At 47.9% G+C, this 21,125-nt stretch overlaps 2 protein-coding genes across 2 annotated transcripts; one reads left to right on the forward strand and one right to left on the reverse strand.

Annotated features, from left to right (window-relative positions):
- Nucleotides 1-2,290: 2,290 nt before the first annotated feature.
- On the forward strand, nt 2,291-7,871 carry LOC128721957 (vertebrate ancient opsin-like). Its single transcript, XM_053815766.1, has 5 exons — nt 2,291-2,452; nt 2,691-2,850; nt 4,448-4,643; nt 6,063-6,195; nt 6,263-7,871. Exons 1-5 carry the CDS (start codon nt 2,291-2,293, stop codon nt 6,890-6,892), a joined length of 1,281 nt encoding a protein of 426 aa, XP_053671741.1. The 3' UTR covers nt 6,893-7,871.
- Nucleotides 7,872-19,399: 11,528 nt separating this feature from the next.
- LOC128721499 (venom serine protease inhibitor-like) lies at nt 19,400-19,737 on the reverse strand. The gene is made up of 2 exons (XM_053815254.1): nt 19,662-19,737; nt 19,400-19,587 (listed from the first exon to the last, which is right to left on the reverse strand). Exons 1-2 carry the CDS (start codon nt 19,735-19,737, stop codon nt 19,400-19,402), a joined length of 264 nt encoding a protein of 87 aa, XP_053671229.1.
- Between the last annotated feature and the right edge of the window lie 1,388 nt (nt 19,738-21,125).

Genomic DNA, 21,125 nt, shown 5'->3' on the forward strand with positions numbered 1-21,125 from the left:
AGTTCTGCGGGTAAATACAGCAAATTCTCATAATTGAATGCACGGTACGTCGTCGCTAACAAAGAAGGACCAATATTATTGATTGCCAAACCGAATTGCCGTACGAGGCTTATATTTATTCATTGCAAAGAAGAAACATATCGATGTACAAACACACCCCGTCTAGCCAGCAGTCATTGGAGCACCTGTCAAGTAAATAATTCCAATAAATTGCGTTATTTACTTGCTTCTCCATCGCAATCGCACGGCAGCGGTGGTATCAGATTTAGCAGTCACTACTTGATCTACTGCCTACCGTTATCGACGGCGTTGGTCGTGCGGGCAGATTCGTAGGAAATTTTTTTTTCATACTCTTCGATCCTTAGGACACCCATCCCTTAAGCACACGGTTTGAGAAATATTCAATTTCCCACGCCACCGCGAGCGCACGGACCGTGTGAGCGCCTACGTTGCCATGGTAATCGGCTTACCGGGAGCATGTTGACATCCTTGCTCGGTTTGTCAACAACCGCTCGTGACGAGCCAACGCAGACCGTAATGTCGATTGACGTTGAGTGTCTCTTGACAACTGGAGGGTGAGTTTTTCCGATGTCCTGCACCCCAAACTTCCGGTGGGTTTATGGGCGACCGTGACCTCGCCCTCTTGGTGGATCCTTCGCAAAGGACTCCCGCTGTCTGCAAAATGAGTGGCGCATTCGTTCGGGACGCGCTCGGGCCGGTTCGTTGGATACTCTGGGAGCACATCCGCAGCGCCATCTGTGTGAGCAGGCGGCTCCACGATGGTATTTTATCACCAGCCAGCGATCTGCCCACAGCCAGTTGACGGCCGGAGTCTGCACCCGACGGACGCGAGCACGGGATTCGCGAACGGAAAGCTCCAACAAAAGTGAAAGTGACGCGGGAAAAGTGAAGTTCACGACCGTTCGCGTCTGGTCGTCGATTAAAGACGATGTACTGATAGGCCTTGGCTTTGGGAGGCGAAAGGTTCGGTTTCTGACCCGGCATGATAAGTTGCTCCGGAAGCGGTCAAGTGGATGTAAAGGCCGTGCTATTGTGCCAGTGCAAAAAAGGATCAATTAGTGCGGTGGGTGTGAAAACGCGTGTCGGAAGGATGCGCACAGTCGGTGGAGTTTGTGGGTGATTTTTGGGTGCACTAGTTGATAGCACTGACGCTGCTAGAAGTGTGGAATTAGAAGTGGAGTAAGTGTCGTTCAGTTGTACGTGACAGTCATGAGCAATGGATAGATGGTATTAAATTTGGGCAATGTGGCTGATTTATGCATTCGTCCCGATAGCAACCATTGCTTACTTCGATGGATCTGGTTTCGAAAAAGGAAACCAATCGAGTTAGGTGACAAATGTGGAGATCTGCTTCTTTGGCAGTATATGCAACATGGGCTCCTCTGTTGGCATTAAAAATAGCATTTGATTGCCTTCGTTTTTATTATTTCCATAACTTACTTAAAATAGGTAATCTACTTAACCGTTCGGCACGTCGGTGATCTTTGATCTAAACGATGGAATAATTTTCCACCCCAACCAAGGAGATACAAAAGCAATAGGTGCTAATATTAAAATGTCTCTCTTGTAATATTCATGGTGTAAAAACCATGAATAATCATCATGCATTTTTTCTAACCTAGGCGCAACCCGCCTCGAAATCTTAACAAAGAAAAAAAATGATACAGGTTTAGGTAAAGCCATTTTATATGCCATTTTATTAACCTTTCCATGCCAGCATACGCCTGTAGGTTTTTTTGTCCATCTTTGCACAACCGTATTACGAAATTCGCTCACCACCCACACGTGGAGAGCCAAAGAAATATGGAATAATGCGAAACGAGTTGATGGGGGATATATTTGATTTTCTTTTTCACAGTTCTAAATTTACCACCCGTAGAAATCTGCGCGCTAGGAGTGTTTTTCGTGACGTTACTGTTGGCTGACTAGACAGCGATTGGATGGGGGAAAAGTCAACCTCTACGTGAGGAATTAAAACGGAATAATTCATCCCATCGACAGGTACCGGTGGGAGCTGTAAAATGTGCTGCAAGCACGGAACTCGTCACCCTAATGCTCCCCTAGTGAGAAGTGAATCGTCCCCTGCAGTGTTATACTGTTTGTGTTATACTTTGTGCGCTACCGTACGTCTGCTGCCTGACTAGACCGGTGTGTTCCAACGCTTTTTCGTAGCTAAACTACACACATCGGTCCCTGACGACCTGAGGAACCGTCCAACAGACCGATCCATGCCAGCACGCGCCGTCCGCAACATGGTCCAGCATCGAAGATGAGCGAGGCTCCTACCGATGTGGCATCCACCGTGGTAGACTACGAAGAGCTGATGGCACCATGGGCCTACAATGCGTCCGCCATCACGCTGTTTTTCATCGGCTTCTTCGGGTTCTTCCTCAACCTGTTCGTGATTGCGCTCATGTGCAAGGACATGCAGGTAAAGGTCCCATTCGGCGTCCGAGTCCGGGCGTGGTGTCTTTATCGGTGACGAGTTGCGAGAATGGACACTTCCTGATTGAAATGAATTCTGTCAACACGCTTGATACGTGACCATTCCGGTCGCCCTGAATGAGAATGTCACGCCCCGACCGATTCGGAGCCAATCGACGCGTGAACGTGCATTGATCAGTTCAATCAGCCCTGTTTTTCATCTGGTTGTTTCGTTTCACTTTCAGCTTTGGACACCGATGAACATCATTCTCTTCAATTTGGTATGTTCCGATTTTTCCGTGTCGATCATCGGCAACCCTCTAACACTCTCGTCGGCCATTTCGCATCGCTGGATCTTTGGGAGGACATTGTGCGTGGCGTATGGATTTTTTATGTCCTTATTGGGTAAATAACAGCATATTTACAACATAGAATGTAGAAAAAGTGAAGCCAGTTACATTTCACAGTAGTTCATGCATCTTTAGAGCGGCTTTTTCACAACGGAATCGTTTGATTCCGCAGTGATCGAAAGCTATGGCATGCAAAATCATCGAAACGCTAATTGAATGAGTTTTATTGCTTTATCGAGCGATCGCTTTCGGGCACAATAACCAAATCAGACGCCATTTGCAGGATTATTGATCGTTTGAACCACGAAAAGGCAATCAATGCCGGTTATTTTATTCAATTTCATCGCCATGTATTGAGCATTACATCAATCTAAAACGTGATTTCTATATTGTTTAGCAATCGAAACCACAATTCAAGAGTCGCTTTCAGATCAATATGAAAATTGAAGAAAACCATTTTTGCAGCCTATGTATTGATGATGATTGACTTCGAATAAGAGGTTCACCTTTAACGCCATGTTAAAATCCCAATATTTCGTTTCACTGAGTACACTTTATTAGACGGTATCACTACTGAAATTGATTCGATGTGTCCACAGATAGCTTGCGGATGGACAACTCACAGTTTTTGTGCTTATAAACGTTTATTTCTTTTGGCCATTATCGATACCGATGTATGGTGAATCGGTTTGTTATGAGAATGCTACCCAAACCGGGGAGTGAAAGTTTTGCGAAACTTTTCCCCGCTTGTACGCAAATAGCGGTACGGTGCGGTTGAAGGGTGAAATAAATTTCCCAGAATATCCTGCCATCCTCTGGACACCCATTGGGTTCGTCGAATTCGTAATGGAAAAATGGTGTAGCCCGATGACAATCGGTTCGGTGTTCGATTGCCGTAATCGATTAGATAGCACTTTGTCCTAATGAGGAAAGCGTCCTTTCGCTCCGGAGGCGAAGCAAAAACAAAACACACATAAATCTGCCAGTTTCGCAGTATTTACATACCTACGCGAAAGCTCGTTCGCACCAATTGAAGCAGGAAAGGACTCCAACGGACGCCTTCTGGGTATCGGTTTCGTTAACTGTCGCAACAAATTCTCTGATCAGCTGAATCATTGTTCCATTTGTTTCCTGTTCCGCGACGAGACAGCTGGAAGCATTGCCTAAAGAACGAAGGCATTCGAATTTAAGCTCCAGTTTGATGTGATTACAGACGTATCCGTCTTAGCAAGGGTAATGAGAAACACAACCGAAGGCGACATTTCAAGAGGATAATCCATTAGGCTGCTAATCCTCGCGAAAACGGGAGACTAAAGAGTTCACACAAACGAGGCAATTTGTGCCGCGAGCAACGCGTTAGCAAAAGAAACATCGTTTAATCTGCTTTCCCGTGCACATAATCAACGCCAAGGGCCGAGAAGCAGACGTTCCAGCGTGCCTTCCAAAGAACGGCAGCACTTTAAAGAGCCATCGCGTGGAAAACAACCAGATTTATATCATAAACACCGCCATGTTGGGTTTGTTTTTCTCCGCTCAAGACCAGCGTGTTGTTTTGAGTTTGTGGTTCCAAAATTTCCGGCCATCACGAAATAAATGCATGCCACCGGATGTGTATCGTTCTCATGTTTCAGTACGTTCTCGTTCCATTCCAGGAATCACCTCCATCACGACGCTGACGGTGCTCTCGTACGAGCGGTACTGCCTCATCAGCAGACCGTTCTCGTCCCGGAATCTGTCCCGCACGGGTGCTTTGGTAGCTGTCGTCCTTATCTGGGGCTACTCGTTTGCCTTAACATCGCCACCGCTGTTTGGCTGGGGTGCATACGTCCAGGAGGCAGCTAACATCAGGTTCGTACCGGTTGCGTGCAGTGGATGCATTCTCGAGTGTCAGCAATGTGAATAACCAAAAGCATGCATTAGGGCATTCCGGTTGGGTTTCGATGACCCGTAAGACACCCGATAATTGCCTACATAGGTAGGGATAATTCACACCATCATCAAGTGGTCAGGTGAGACTCGGAAACTCAGATCCAACCGGTTCCGATTCAATTACACGTCGAAAACGTTAACGCAAACATCCCTTATCGGCATGCCCTTGGGATAAGCGCCACAGAAGCAGCTGTTTCGCTAGTGGGTATTTTGGCAAAATAACTTATCGCTAGGCTTAACGCACCGGCACCGGTTCGTTTCGGGTATTTGGTCTATTATTGGCACAGGAAGCAGCAATTTCTGGCAAAACGATTCACCACCTCCGGCCTCGGTCGATGTCACGTTGTAAGACGAGGTTTTGCTATTCCAGGAATGTGAAACGCACGATGCGTAGCCAATTTGTGCGGTGGATGTTGGCCTTTTGTCTCGCTCTCGCTGAATGTTGCCGGCATTTCCAAAGCGACTTGTCGAGAGACGGAACTTTCCAGAGCTGAGGATCTACAAGGAGCTTGATTTATTCTCGAAGTATGCTGTCTGCACAGCCCTCTAGCAGAGTGCAATTTAAGCATCTGATATCGTACAATAGCCTTACCGAATCGTGCTCCTTTCAATAGGGTAACCTCGAGGGACGAACTTGCAGTATGGAGCAGCCCGTTTTGGAGCTGATATGTTGAGTAATTAAATAACAGCTCGCCCGTCCAATGGCAGCGTCTGCGTTGGATACTGAACGTGATTAAATTTGTTTCGGTTGAGGCGGATTTTCCAAGAAACTCATCTTGATTCGGAAAGTTGCATCCCGATTGCTATTGTCAGGTACATCTTCATGGTTCCATAGTTCAGCAACCTGCCGTTTTGTGGCGCTGAAGAGAAGCTGAAGGGGTTTGTAGAAGAGGAAAAATACACCCCCAGCTAGAACGCAAATCTCGAAATTGGACCCGAAGAGACGTTCGAGTATTGATATCCAACCAGAATTGGCAATGGGATAGGAAAGAATGAAAAGCAAAAAAATAAATTCGTTGACGACGGATCGATGTCGAATCTGCACCATGTCAAGCTAGCAAACATTTATTTGATGTTGCTTTGCGATCGGAGGACGGGTTTCGTGGGTTGAGTTGTGCGCAGGTATTTTTGTGAGCAACATTGTGCAAAAATTTATTCGATATTTCTTCGTTCACATGAAAGACGGGTTTCGGGTTCGCGTAACAGAGGCAACAAAAGCATATGCTCGAGTGAGATTTTTTTATGTGCTGATAAAACGATGCATTCACTCAGGCATCGACGTCGTAGTGTGATTCACTGAGTCACACGTATTCTAACTAACAATCCGCTCGTCAACAGCTGCTCGGTTAATTGGGAGTCTCAGACAAAGAACGCCACCACCTACATCATATTTCTGTTCGTTTTCGGGCTCATCGTCCCGCTGGTGATCATCGTGTACAGTTACACCAACATCATCGTCAACATGCGCAAGGTGAGCCCCGAGACCCAGTAGAAAGCTGTTCACATTTGCTAGAAGATGTCCTTTTTTGTCCTCCCAGAACTCAGCCAGGGTAGGTCGCATCAACCGTGCCGAACAACGTGTCACTTCGATGGTAGCAGTGATGATCGTAGCGTTCATGATCGCCTGGACGCCTTATGCCGTGTTTGCGCTGATCGAACAGTTTGGTCCACCTGAGCTGATTGGGCCCGGATTGGCCGTACTTCCGGCGCTGATCGCTAAGTCCAGCATCTGTTACAATCCGATCATTTACGTCGGCATGAACACGCAGTTCCGAGCGGCATTTACGCGTGTACGTCACAAAGGCGCAGGTCCTGGCGCGACTGAGCAAAACACCACCACAATGCAGCGGGAACTAACCAAAAGCAGTCGGGACATGGTCGAGTGTAACCTGGATTTCTGCCGCAAGAAGAACCGCTTCAAGATCAGCCTGGTGAAGCCCGGCAGTGCGTCATTGGGAACGTTGGGAGATCCTTCAAGTACTAGTTCTCGACCGGCTCGATCACCTCTAGACCAGACGGTGCTGAACGACACGGAAGCTGGTGAGATAGGCCGCAGCGGTTGCTACACGGCGTCCCGGTTCGGACGGCCGGACTTCGAATTATCTGTGATCAATAGCGGGAAGTCGATTCTTATCAAATCGAAGAACTTTCGGTCCAACCTTCTGTAGAGCGCTCGTGATAGGTACGGGGTAAGTAGCGCGTGATCGCAACCCCCCCAAAAGGGGTTCGTTTGGTGATTTTGGTTTGACTTCCCTGTGAGCTGTCCTCTTACGTCCACGGACACCGGTTTGTTGGACGAACATCATCCCTTATGCTTCCTTGTAGTTGAATTGAACTAATCGCCACTCTCGCCGAAAGACAGAGCCCTCTTTCAGTGAGCGGTGTGGTTGGAGTTTATTCACGTTACATAGTCCGTTTGGGAACACGATTGACGCGATTGGGAACACGAAATGCAAAATTACATCGATACAATTGAAACCAAAACGAGCTTTTAAATTAAATTTAAGATAAGAACGAAAGAGTTATCCCACCTGGTACGGCCGCATGGCACCGATGGAGCATATTTATCGCGCGAAACCGTTATTCCGAAGGTACACCACATGTGAATTAGTCCAGTCAACCGAGAGATCCGAGGGTGTATCATGTTGTTCCGACATTAGACATTCCATATATTAAAGTAGAGTCGGTGACGTCGTTGTCACATTTCGTAAATGTGATTACATCGCGTAGCGTAGTTGTGATTTGGTGTCATTTAACAATTCAGCCCTTTCCGGACGACGCCACTAAACGGCCAATAAGTATTACAGTAAAAAAAAAACCACGAGAGAAGCATATTTACTATTAAAGGTTAACGGAGATGCATCATTCAACGAACGTAGTGTAAAACTTAGGTAAGGTAGACAAGCGGCTGGAATGCAGCATGTTGGAAATAAGTCACGTTATTGCATCGACTAGCTAGCTGTGTAAATGGGTGCAAACTTGCATCTCGGAACTTGTGGAACACCGTACTATACAATACAACCACGTGACTCACGAATGTGATACCGAACAGCGAAACAAAAAAAAATACAATTTACAGCGCGTAAAAGCAGGTTTCAATACGAAACGCACAATTATAAACGTCTAGTATTATTCAAACACCGGAAATAAACCAATGAAAAAGATACCGAACGAGTGTGTTTCCTTTATCACACGATTATGTGCAGGTAAATGCAGGTTCAAAGCTTCCACGATGATTTTCTGATGCCGAGGCAACAACAGGCGTAGAAATAGGCATTATTTTAATTGACCACATCATCGCAAACATACCGCAGAGTTACGAACGTGCGCAAATTTTCCAACCCACCTCTCCAATCGAACCACTCCTCACAGTTTAACCCAAAAACGTAAAGCCGCATGAATAAAGAGTGTGCTGAAAGAAACGGAGATTTTGCTAGTGCGCTTCGTCCGTCCCTGTGGGTGGAAAAAAACCCGCAAATTGAGTTGTTTGTTCGTGAAACGCTTCCTTTGCTTTGAACTCGCAAAACGTGCTGTGTAATGGAAAGAAAAGGTAAGAAAAGAGGCCGCGGAGGTGGCCAAAATTTGAACAGCAGCGTGGGGAATGACAAACATTCGGAAACAAAATAATAGAACCCTTCCGGTGCCGTTCATGGCTCGCTGCAAATGATAAAAGGAAAGTGCCGCTATGGTAGTTGATTCAGGAGAACGAATCCTTCCAAGGGTCACCGAAAATGAAGTACCATTTCCAACACAGTTTACATTCGGATTGCTTCGGTTCAGGTAACGCGTTCAGAAGGCTTCCAAATGTTGCTAATATTGCGTAACCTGAATCGACGTTTGGCTATTCACCAACAATTATGGGGGGCGATTTAAATAAATCCAGGATGAAATCACGTGTGCATAAATCACGTGCAACGGTGCTGCGAAGTGGTGGAAACCGGAACAAGCTGCTTTAGGAGTGTGCTTTCGAAGGATTCAATATCCTTATTGTGTATGGGCAAAGCTAACAATCGTTAAAGCTGACCCACACTTTGTACAGCGTGTTGCATAACAAAAGGCGCAAATTGTGTCCGTCAAAAGTATGTGGCACACGAGTTGTGAAACATTTTTGCACATACCAGAGCTCACTCATGGAGTATCCATTCGCAATGGGATACTTTTCATTAATTTCGATTATGCTTTCTCCCTCGGAAACGTTTTTTTGTACGCTTTTGCTCCGTAAACGTGTGGCTTTATTTGTCGAACCAATTACACTCAATTGAGTAGGCTCAGCCGGTGAAATCAATCAAAAACCCAAACAGATTAACGCTAACAAAAGCTGTGTAACAGATCAATATTTCGAGGAGGTACCAACCACCGCAGGAGCTCACAAGGAAGCGAAAGAAATAAGGATGTATTCAATTTTTGGCCCTTCTCGAGGATCGAGAACATTCCATTCATTTCAACGTCAATTGATTGCCTCAATGTTTTGCTAGGAGTGATTTCCTCGGAACTGTCGCGATCATACACAGAGCCGCTGGACGTTGGCCTCTCACATTTCGCCAGAGCCTTGTGCGAAACATCTCGATAGACGCGTTCGAGCCTCGTACCGCTGGCCAGCCAACCGAGTGCGATTGCACGTTCTTTTGCAATTTTTATCCGCTCGATTAAGCTCTCGAACTATCCCCCAACCAACGGTAGATCGACCAAACCAGTCCGGCCAGCCATTTTGCATTGCACTTGCCTCGATGGCCAACGTTCTCACCAACCCCGGCACCACGCTGAGGATCTACGGCCATGTAAACCCTGCGCAATTAGTGCAACGGTTGAGTTTGCCCCTCCTGCGAGATCGAACTCCCTCCGAGATCGTGGACCTGATTATGCGCTTATGCTACCAACCATCCAAGCATTTCAACCATGGCGCACATCACAACGACGATGACGGTTGACGGTTGAGACGAGTTTTGCCAGTTGGCGCGTTATGAGTGAGGTAATACGAAATCCATCCGCACCATTGCACCACGTGGTGGTGTGGATTTTATTCTGCCCAATCTCCCGTGCTTCGGCCACAGCTGCCATCTGCACTAAACGGACCGACTGCTGCAGGTGTAGGCCGTTACTGAGCTGCAGTGGAAAAACCCCAAATCCGGGCATGAAATCATACCGCGATGGGGGAAAGCGATGGCGAGGAAATTTGGGACCCTGGCTTTGGAGTGGGCGCTGGATGTTACGTTTTTGTTTGTGTCTCTCGCGGACTTTTCTTTTTTGCTCGTTTCCCGACCGTTGGCCGCAATAAACGGTGCGCCTGGCGCAAATATGTGTTTATAGTCCATTTGCGTCGCAACGAGCAAATGGGCAGCGCGCGTGCAAACACGCTGTACTGGATTTTGAACAAAAAAAAAACATAAAATAAAGGGCACACGCACGCGAGAGCAACGCTGTTGTAGATTATCCTAACCGAAAAGCAGGCGTTTTTGACCCACGATCATCGCTTTTTCTTGCCACAGCAGTACGTGAATGTGGTGAAAGTAAACACACCGCGATCCCGTGGGAAGGTTGGTTTTTGTTCTGCCCGGGTCGGAGCCCGGGTTGGCATATGGGGGCGGATTTTTCAAAATTTTCCTAACTAAAAACAAACCCCGATTATTTCACGCCAAGCAGCGCTGCTGCATTCGTTTGCAGTTTTTATGGCTGCACGGTTGAAATGGGTTTTTGTTTGATTACAGTTGCGCGAGCTCCAGTTTTGGTTTCAATAAAGTATCAAAAACTAGAGCTCACAACTTTTTGTCCAAAACGTTTCCTTCAGCTGATGCCGAAGAAGAAAAACCGGGTCCGAAAACCTTCACTGACACGTTCACAGGAGGCTTCTGTTCACGGACAAATCAGTTCAACCCAGCTTTAACGTTAGAATGGCAGCAAAAATAAGCCTCCGAACACACGGCCAGTTCCGATTGCACGAGAATAAAGAAATAATCTTGCGAATAGCGTGAAACCACTGGCCACGTTCATTTCCCGGACGCATTTTAACATGAGCTGAATGCTGAGAGGAGTCAACTTGAGCTGCATCCAAGCAACCGGTGACTTCTTTGTTTGCACAAACACACACATCCACACACACACCATCACGTACCGCAGGCTCCACGAGATCCTGTAATGAGACGAGCGGTTCCGTTCGTCCCGACAGAGCAGCATTATACCAGCGGACGAGCAAGAAGCTTTCAATAAACCTGGCGACACACCAGTCTCCTAGCGATGGCCGTAACATACCCGGTAGAGGACATTTTGTTGTTTTATTTCCTCTTGTTCCGGCGGCTGCTGGTCGCATCGCTAAAGCCGTAAAGTTAATGGCAGTTGAATAAAAGGGTTTAGTAAGCCTTCCGTCGTCGTTCTCGGCGAGGATGTCATTCGACCGGATTATGGGCGTAATTATGCTTCCTGCTTTGGGGCCTTCACATTGCTGTTGGCAACAACATTCCGTCATCAGAGAACGCTCGCTCGATTGTAGAAAACATCGACCGTTCTGCGAGAACGAATTGCCTAGAATTGCGCGTGGGTGAGATGGGAATTAAATGAGAAAACATTGCGCGCGCTCAAATGTCAACCGACAAATGTCAGAAAGTTTGCAACACAAACAGAAAAGCTTCTTCGTGGGCTTCTGCAGGTCGCTTACCTACCAATATTTGCGAACCATTACCTACCTTGACGGTTGGACGCATTCACGCTCGATCGATCGAGCCATCGTGGTCCACGTGGTCGTTGCTTTTAAAATCTCCAACTCCCAAACTTTACCCACGGATGCAACGGGCATCACTTTTTCTCTCTCTCTCTCACTCGCTCTCACTCTCTCCGTTGCAAGCTTTCTTGTTGCAAGCTTGCTCTCGTTCAGCTTCGCGCATTTAACAACTTTTTTTTTCTCACTTTTCCTTTCGTTCCGCTCCCGCCAGGGCACCCGTTTAAACCCAAGCGCCCTTCCGACCAAACCAGCACCTCACCGGAACCTGCTCCTCCACCTTCAACATCTGTTCGGGGCTTGGGGTGGGCTTTTGTTTTGCTTTTGTCTGGAGCGACTTTTACCGCGACCATTTCCCGGTGCTTCGCGCGATCGCAGTGATCAGACGGGCATTCGATCGAGCCGTCATCAGGCGTGTGTGTGTGTGTGTGTCAGAGGGTAGTGGAGCATGCAAAGCGCATACGTACACGTGCGTGCGTGCATGCGTGCGTGCGTGCGTGCGTGCGTACATGCGTTCCCATACGCAACTCCCTTCCACAAGAAGTCCCACGGGTCAGCTCGCGATCGGACGCACTATCATCGATGCCGTCATCGACACCGTCATCAACGCCATCATCGTCATCATCATCTGCATTCGGACGGCCTTCCCTTCTCCGGGGGCCAGATCGAGCGCGAGTCAAGGGTTCGGGGGCTGCCATCGCCGGGTTGCGCTTTCAGTTTCGATCGTACCGCGACCGATTGCGGACCACTCAGCTCACCGGGCTCACTCTCTCTCTCTCTCTCTCTCTCTCCATCTCTTTTTGCCCCTGTGTCACACACACGCTCGCGATCGCGATCGCCACCAACCGCTACGCGTGGTAGTCACTTTCGAATTTACGAACCAACCAGCCACAATCGAGTTGATCCTTTTTGCATGGCTGGGTGGTTGTGGGCGTGATTGGACGTCCCCTTCGTTCCTCAAAAAGGACCCGTTCGTGGATCACTGCCTTCGTGCGAAAAAATGGCCGCTCGGTGAAGAACCGGCTCTCGACGGTGACCGGAAGTGCGAATCGCTTTTTCGGAGGGAAAGTGCCCAAATCGCGGACCCCGTGTGTGTGTGTGTGTGTGTGTAAGTGTGTGCATGCGTGTGCCTGTGACGAGAAAGCAAGGAGCGTGTGTGTGTGTGTGTGTAGGTTGCGCGTATGTGTGCGAATGCACGTGGCTGTGTGTGCGATCGTTCGAACGGGAACGCCGTAAATCCCTGAGCCCCTGTTTGTCGATGAATAAATCGCAGTTGCTATCGAAGGAAGCAAAATTCACGCCTCTCGTGATCACGCCGGATCTTGGTCCGGTTTCCGGAACCCAAAAGCTCCCCGCCCTCTAGCGGTGGTGGTGTGAACTAGTGAATCGCGAATCGAGGCACGATTTGCAAGCGAAAAAAAAACAGCAACCAAGGAAGCAAATAAGAAGAAAAAAAACACATCGTTGCACAAGCGCCCCCTCCCACCCGTTCAACCACCAGCCCACATTGTGTCGATCGCCTTTTCGTTAGGGGTGCGCTGCGAAAAACTCTCACTTTCATTCGATCGCCGGGGTTTGTTTGTTTTTCTTCGCCGTTTCGCCGGTGTGAGCAGCCAAGCCAACCCATTTGGGCTCCAGTTCCGAGCCAGAGGAGCGCTAAGGACTAGCGGGAACTTGGAGACCACGGTTTCGTCGTATCCCTCCTAGGCTGGCCAGCTGGTCCTGGGAGGTAACCGTCAAACCGCAGCCAATTGACACGTAAGTACGTTTAATGATTTTTCACCACCTCACATCGGGTGGCGTTATTTAATCGGCCACCGGAGGGAGAAGCAACCGCACACAATGGCCGTGTGGCGTTGTTCTGCGGAGCTTTTCGCCCGTTGCCGTGGTCGCCAAGCCGCCAAGACGCAAGAGATGCCCACGTGTTGCGCAATCACAACGCGCATGGTCGATGGCGCGATCGAGCGAGCGCATCTTCGTCTGGAGCCTCGGTACGGAGTGTTTCTGAGGGGGGTGAACAGGGGAGATGGCTTTCCTAGGGGTTGCCACCGTGAAATGGAAAAACCACACACCAAAGAACGCATACAGACAGACGGTTGCGCTTGCGTTGCGTATAAGCGAGCGTCATGTGCCACCGATCTGTTGTTTGGTTGGGAGGTTTTACGATGGGTTTGATTGATACCACCCCACGGTGGGTGGTGTTTTTCTATTGCTGACGCGTGTGGCGCTGCTGCTACTGTTTGCTGCTGGTCTTTTCCACATTCTTCGCCCGAAAAGTGACGCCCATTGCATAGCTTCATCATGCAAAACGCATTGATGTTGGCCTCTAGGGACCTTTCTTTCGGATCAAACTGACTGATAGGGCTGGTGCGAAAAGGCTGTGTACTTTATGGACTCCAAAGCACCGTCTTTTGGAGTGAAAATGCTTCATTATATGTACGAAATTGCGTGTAATTGTTTGCGAACATGCATGTAGCTGCATAATTCCGCATTAGCAGCTTTGCAACCAAATAAATAAAGATAATCCGCTCATTAATCCCTGGCAGTTATCCTTTCGGGGTGAAGCTTGGAAAATCATCTCATTTCACCAAGCAAATTTGTACACTTGCGTGGGTTCATTGCGTCCCAAAAGAGCTCTACAGGTGGGCTCTGTCCCGTGCAGCTAATGAAACCGACGCAATAATGCCCTTCCGCAATGGCTTCTCATCTGCAATGCGCTCTTTACGAGCGAAATAGCTTCAGTTTTTGGGGTGCACCAGTCAGCCCACGTGCTCAGTTCCGTCCCATTACCCCGAGGGAGGCTAATTAGATGTGCTCATCCTTCCTGTACCGGGAAACCTGCGTCGGTCGCAGTTGTTTAACATGCAAACAGTGTATCCGCTTGGTGGTACGCCGTGTGCCCAACGCCCCGTCAAGGTGAAAACTGCAAAAATCTAATTTGGCTTTAATTGCACATTCCACGCGACGACGCCGTAGATGAATACCGTACAAAGCGATCGTCACTCTCCGGTTCTGGTCGCAATTATCGATCGAATGAAGGCTGCCCAAAAGCATCGGGTTACAATGGGCGTCGTTAATCGACTCCGAACTTGATCCTTTGTTCGGGACCTCGAACAGCCCGGTATGGTGTGGAACCGCTGGAAGGATAAACAAATCGTTTCCATCGTCGTGCCAGAGCCGTCGTAACGTCGAGACGATTGGATTGCAAGGGCGAACAAGCGAACGAAAGTGAGACGAACTAAAAGAGTGGGATTTTGGGTGATCGTGAATAAAACAAAACAAAATATATCCTAGTCCGTGCCGCCAGGTCTGGATGGTCGTTATTTTAAACAAAAAGGCCACATCACGGTGGTGGCTTCACACACATATTCCGGACTCATTGGCACCCGTACGGAAATGCGCGTGCTTGGATTAGAAATTGAATCCCAACCCATCGCAGCAGGCGGGATTACTTGGGCCACGAAGCGGCATGGCTTGCTTTCTTATTCAAAATATTCACCCCGCGCAACATGATGCGATGCAGGAAAAGGTAAACATTGGAAAACCTTCCTCTGGTCAGGCACGAGTTGGACCAGCTGTTCGAGTGGGTTCATGCCGTCGTGATGTATTGTACGATCGGTACAAAACGGTGTTCCATGCATCTGTCGGACAGCTTTTCGAATTTCTATGGCTTATCGGCTCCATCAAATGGTTAAAGTTTTTCCTTCTCTCTGTCGGCCCGTGTTTCGCCCTTCGAGCAACACTGAGACTATTTTTAGCCTGCCTAGATTGGTTTGTACATGTCGTCAATATTATCCACAAAACCGAGGTATCAAGTGACAGATCAACGCATGGTAATGATGGGAAATCACTTTTTCTCTGCTCTTGCGTGAGGTTTTTATTTTCGCTGATTTTATACGCGTGTTGGGGTGGAATTTTGTTTGAAAAACTTTTCTGAAGACCGCACCGTTGGGTGTGGTGTTTTATGTTTATACTATTCTTTCCAATAGTTTCGTTCTGTCTGAACGAGTTTGTTCGAAATGAAGTTCGAAGGATAAATACGATATGCCGTTCCGTTTACCCTTCGGCACAAACAAAAAAACTAAAACACCAAAAAGAAATGCAAACAACAACATTGAGCAGCATTTTAAACTAACGGCGTGGGAAGCACGCAAAGCATAAAAGGTGCGTTGCGATGAATCAAATCGACACGACAAAACAACAACAAAAAGTTTCGCGATCTTCGCGTGCTCAAGGTCGTCCCCGGAGGAGTAGAGGGATGTGAAAAGCATCAACTTCAAATTAAATTTTAAAGAAAAAAAAACAACAAACAACCGAGAAACACCCAAACGAGGAAAAGCAACATGCCGGCTGGGCGGATTCAGGTCAAGGATAAACCGGCACCGGCACGTGATCCGTGTCGCGTTGTTTTATTTTATTTCTTCTCTTTTTTTTTTGCACCACGAGATACTGCTTCCCCCCGGCGTCCATTCCTGTTTAACCACTTTTCGCAGCATCTTATGCTCCTTTCTTCCGTCCGGGCATGAAATCCAGCACAGCCCGTGCAAATGGCTGGCAGCAAATATGGGCTCGCGTCTTCACGCCACTGCGCCCCAAGCGTCATGCGTTGCGTAATTTGCTCATTCGCGTATGTTACCTCTACGCGCGTGTGATGCGTGCATTTTTTTTCACCACCACCGCTTTCATTCGCACCTAGCAAAGGGAAGAGAGTAGAAAAAAAACCCGGGCCTTTTACCCGCTTAAGATGAACCCGATAGCACGACTTCTACGATGCATTGTGCCACGCTTTACAATGCACACGGTTGTCATCGGACGGATGGATGGTTCGTCGTGGAATGTCCTCCTTTTTTCGCTCACTCATTCTCTCCGTTTTGCAACACGGATCGCGTGGGCTTTCATGCGGGCTTTTTTGGAGACAGCACCTGCGGAAGAAGGCCACTCGAGCATCCACCAGAAACGCGGCCTTTGATGGCGAATCGAGGCGTGGAACGTGTTTTCGGGGACAATCCCCGTGAGTCACCGCATTACGGCATGCCAGCCAACGGAATTGGCAAACGAGCACACGCTCCAAAACACCCTCTGGGGCCACGTGTTGCTGGGGACGATTGTTTACAGCTCCGGACATCCTACGGCCAGACCCGGCCGATGCTGTCGAATGCCTTCGAATTTTACGCCAACTGGCAGCAAGGCAAAAGTAAATATCAACTTTTACCAACATTTACGGCTCGTTCTGTCTCGCGGTTCTACAACCTTCGGCGCATCGGGTGAGCGGACGTTCTGCGACCTGTTTTTTTTTGCGGATTCCATTACGCCGCCAGTACCACAGTAATGGTTTAAATAAGCCCAGACCGCGTATACACAGGGCCGATGGTTTTAATCAGAACGCAAACGCAACAGCAACATGTTTCGCGTGGTACTGCGAAAACATTCGCTCGTAACGAGTGCATTAACCGTCGTTCCGGGTGACCTTGAGGCAAGGTCACCAGGAATGGACAGCTTTTCCTTTTTTCTTTGCGTTTCGAAAAAAGGGCCCTCTCCGTTTGCACGTGCCCTTTGGCGTGTACGAGCGGTGGAATGATTGCTTCCGAATTCGGCTCCATATTCATGTATTTAAAACAAAGGGATTTTACTTTTGTTTTTAGCGTGAAAAAGCCAGCTGGTGCCAGTTGGGTTAAAACTCATAGAGCAGATGTTGGTACGGGTTTCTTTGCCTTTTTTTTCGTTTTATTTGAGCTTCAACAATTTTCCAAACGATCACCTTCATTCACCGGCAGCTGGATGAACGTGCTGGTGTCAGCAGTTTCATGCTCGAAATGGATTCCCGAGTATCTTTCTGGAGCTTCCTGCTTTTTTTCTAATATCAGGAAACGCTAACCTCCCCCGAATGCAAGAGCAAACTGCATCAACGGTTTCGCTTATGCTACCGTCTCGAATTTGCGCTTCAGTCCTTTTTGTCTGACGGCAAAATGTCACCACTCTCGAGCAAGTTTACTCGAGAAAACCCCCAAAATGTGACCACTATTCTGAAGGCTCCTGGGAGCCACAAAATTGTACTTTGTGGCATTTCCGGGTATGCTTTCTCCTTTTTCTGCCGTCAATTTCCCCGTGCATGGCTTCAGAAGGCGAACGAATGGGTGGAAAACTTTTAGGAACCAGCAAAAACAGATAGAAAAGCGAAGCACTACCAGTCGTGTCCTGGGTAATGTTTCACCGAACGCTTGCTTCGTTACGATTAAGCGCGCTGCAAAGGTTTCGTCTCTGCTTTGATCTTGAATAAAGAAAATAGAACAAACGCACATCAAAAAATGGAACGTAACCCTAAAGCGCATTGGGCGTGAAGGAAAAATGTACAGATGTTTTGCTTTTGTGCAACGTTTTCGAGCGAAATTGTAACCACTTGAGCAGGAGCGTTGTCCTGCCCGACGCCAAGGACCGGAAACATTAAATCCCTGCGTTCGTAAACAATATTCCAGTGACTTAAGATAGCCACGCTTTTTGCACGGCACTTTTGCAGGCTAAGGACGAGAAATCTTTCTCCCCTAGGCAACAATCGATTTGGGATCATCAAAGCATAATGCCATGTAGATAAGCGAACTCGTGTGGTCTACGCAGTGTCCCTTACAGACATCCCTTGGGCGCGTATCAGGATTTGCATGAATCAAGCATATGAATACATTTATTCGTCACACAGGTGCAACTCCCCCGGTGTAATGGCAGTCACATATTTACAACAACGTGGATGTTTTATTCATCACAATCGACCGGTGAATTTTGGGGTGTAACGTTTTGAGAAGCTTCTAGTCCAGTGACTCATTCTTTGGGCAGCGCTTCGGCAAAACGCAGGGCCCATTCTCACCTGCCCTAACGAACCCTTGATGACAGTAGCACCCACAATAGCACCGCTTTTCGCAAATTTCCTCCGATTGTCGGTAGCATCCGGGTTCGTAGCATAAACCACACGTTTTTAACACCTCATTGCGTTTACAGGAGACTGAAGAAGAAGGCAAATTGAACGAATAAAACAAGGATGTGGTTCGGTGTTTTTCATCACCTGCCGATCAACTCACCGATAGGACATTGTTCGCCGGATTTGAGCGGGATAAATCGTTTCTGAGACGGCGATACGGTGGTCGTCGCATCCGTGGCAGCATTGGCCAACACTCCCAATGCAACCACAAGACACAGCACGGTCGTCAAATGCATTTCAGACTTCAAGGATGCTGTCGCGGTGTAACCTCACTGATACGGCCCGAATCTAGAAGGTGCTTGATAAAACCGAACACGGGGAACGGTTACCGTGTGAAAAAGTTCTACTGGCAGCTGAACAAACGCCACTAGCTGAGATTATTTGTGAAGCTGAGATTGAACCTGCTTGAAATGTGTTCGAAATTTGATAACGTCGTTTTTCGTTATGTCGCTAGATACGGCACTGATGGTGGAAAGACAATGCAGTTACAGCAATTATGTATTGTCTAAAAGTGCTTCCAGATCAGACGAAGGATGAAAAGGCGAATGTTCGATCACTTCCTCGTGAACTGGAAGACCCTGAAAAGCTCGAAGGTCTCGAATCAAATCTCTTCTACACTACAAGATCTTCTCCTGAGATACGTTCGGGTATCTCGACAAGTAGTAATGAGTAAACGGTTTGTCCAGGGTGCTCTAAAAAAGCCCTACATCGTCGACCACGTTTATCAGTACCTTAATGCCAAGTTCTTTTCTAAATAGCACCCGTTGCTAATGATATTTGCCTAAGATCAAACAAAAATCCTTTTTCTTTCGATGTAATCCGAGCAATTCGAGATGTGCACACCTTTTCTTTCTCAACTTTTGTACCAAAAATAAAACTACGAGAAACTCCACTGTTAGGTTGAAACTTCAGTCCCACTTCACAAGGCGTGTCCGTTTAATTTTCAAATTCGATCTCGATTTCACGTGCGATGGCTAAGAGCTGATCTTAGGGTGCATTTCACGGTGTTTTCGGGCATGATTCGATCGGAACACACATATTCGTTTTGTTGTTGCGCACGTAACCGGCTCGGCAGATGCAACCGGGCTTGCACGTGGCAGGGCACTTGACCTTGACATCTGCTTGGTTGCAGTACCTCTGCGGACAATCCGCGCAACAGCTCGATAGCTCATTCTTGGGGCATTTTACTGAAACGAAAGAAAACCAGACGTTAGTGGCGATCAGATTCTACCTTACTCTACCGTTACGGTTCTGCAATTACATTTTTTGCAGTTCTGTGCTTCGGTGCCGATGCACACCACCACTAGGAGCACGGAAACGATCAGCAGAAGTTTCATTTTGACGAGTAAATGGGACGGCATCGGTTCGGTGTCGCTGTTTTATATTCACACCGAGCAACACACGCATCAAATCCAGACGGCAGCTGTGTAATGAAAAAGGATGCGGCCTACTATGTTTCACCACAAGGCCCTTTCGTTCCGGAAAAACATGCGAATCTCCACGTGCGGCAAAGCGACCCAATATTTGTCATATTTGCTGTGCATGAACCACCGCATCAATTGCATCAAAGGCACCATAGACCATAGAGACAGAGCTCTCAGATTTCAGCCTTCCAGAAAGCTTACAAAACCTTCTAATTTCTAGGTTATGTTTGGGTCGACGTCTTGGGAAGACGACTTCTCCGTGCGAAAAGAACTGTCATGCAGCTGGGCAAACACCTGTTTCAATCCAAGCAAGCTGCCGAGCTGGAAAATTGTCAAGCTGTATCGATTTTGTGCGGTGTTCTGCGACGACTGGTTCTGCGTAATCCGTGGGACGTTTTGGAAATTATTCACCAACAACGTCTGCATTCGTCCTACGCTCGATATCCTTCTTTTATTCGATTCCTTCCTCGAAGCATCACTGTCTGGTGCTTGAGCCGCATGATTCGCAACCGTTTCTATGGTACGCTTTTATCGCACGAACTAAGCTGCTTCATATGAACACTGCTGACCTTGATTCAAGATGCCAGCGCGTCTAATAGCGACAAAAAGGTAAAGCTTCTTGGTGGCATTTTTCTCAATTTCTAAAAATAGTGTCCCTTGTGTGTTGCTTACGCCAATTTTCGGATACAATGTCAGTGTTCAATGAACCAGTGCGATAAATCGAGAGTGAATAAGGGATGTTCCAAAACCGTAAACAACCTCCAGTGCATTTGTCTCTCGATCAAAGGCCTGATGGCACGCCCTGGGGGGGAAAAATGCATCGAATCCAATTCAAACCGAACAATCAGCTGTTTTGTCGTGGCTCACTGGCATCGAACTAGTTCCGGTGTGGCCAGATTGAAGAGAAATTCATCGACCGTCGTGAACGAGGCGGTTAGAAAGAGCCACAACACGCCCAACCCAACCCAAGTGGAACCGGTTTCCCGGCTAAGGGCCTCGAGGAAAGGAAACCAAACCCACGACCGGTCCTCGTGGCATGTTTCAACCATTTCCCCTAGAGGTCGAAGGCTGTAATGTTTCGGTTCATCGGTCGACCTACGTTCCTAATGGGACCTAAAAAGGAGCTTTCTGGAAGCCTTTGAACCGGCTAACCGTGAACTTGGTGCGAAATTCGAGTGCAACTTTCTATTGCACCCGCAGGGCCGCGGCTTCACGCCAAGTCGCACATTTTAGTTATGATCCTCGGTTGGTGTTGGTGTGTGGCATTCTGCCGGCGGTTTTATTGAGCTATGGCTTGCGTT

Source organism: Anopheles nili, chromosome 2, assembly GCF_943737925.1.
Source record: "Anopheles nili chromosome 2, idAnoNiliSN_F5_01, whole genome shotgun sequence".
In the NCBI taxonomy this organism is placed as follows: Eukaryota; Metazoa; Arthropoda; class Insecta; order Diptera; family Culicidae; genus Anopheles; species Anopheles nili.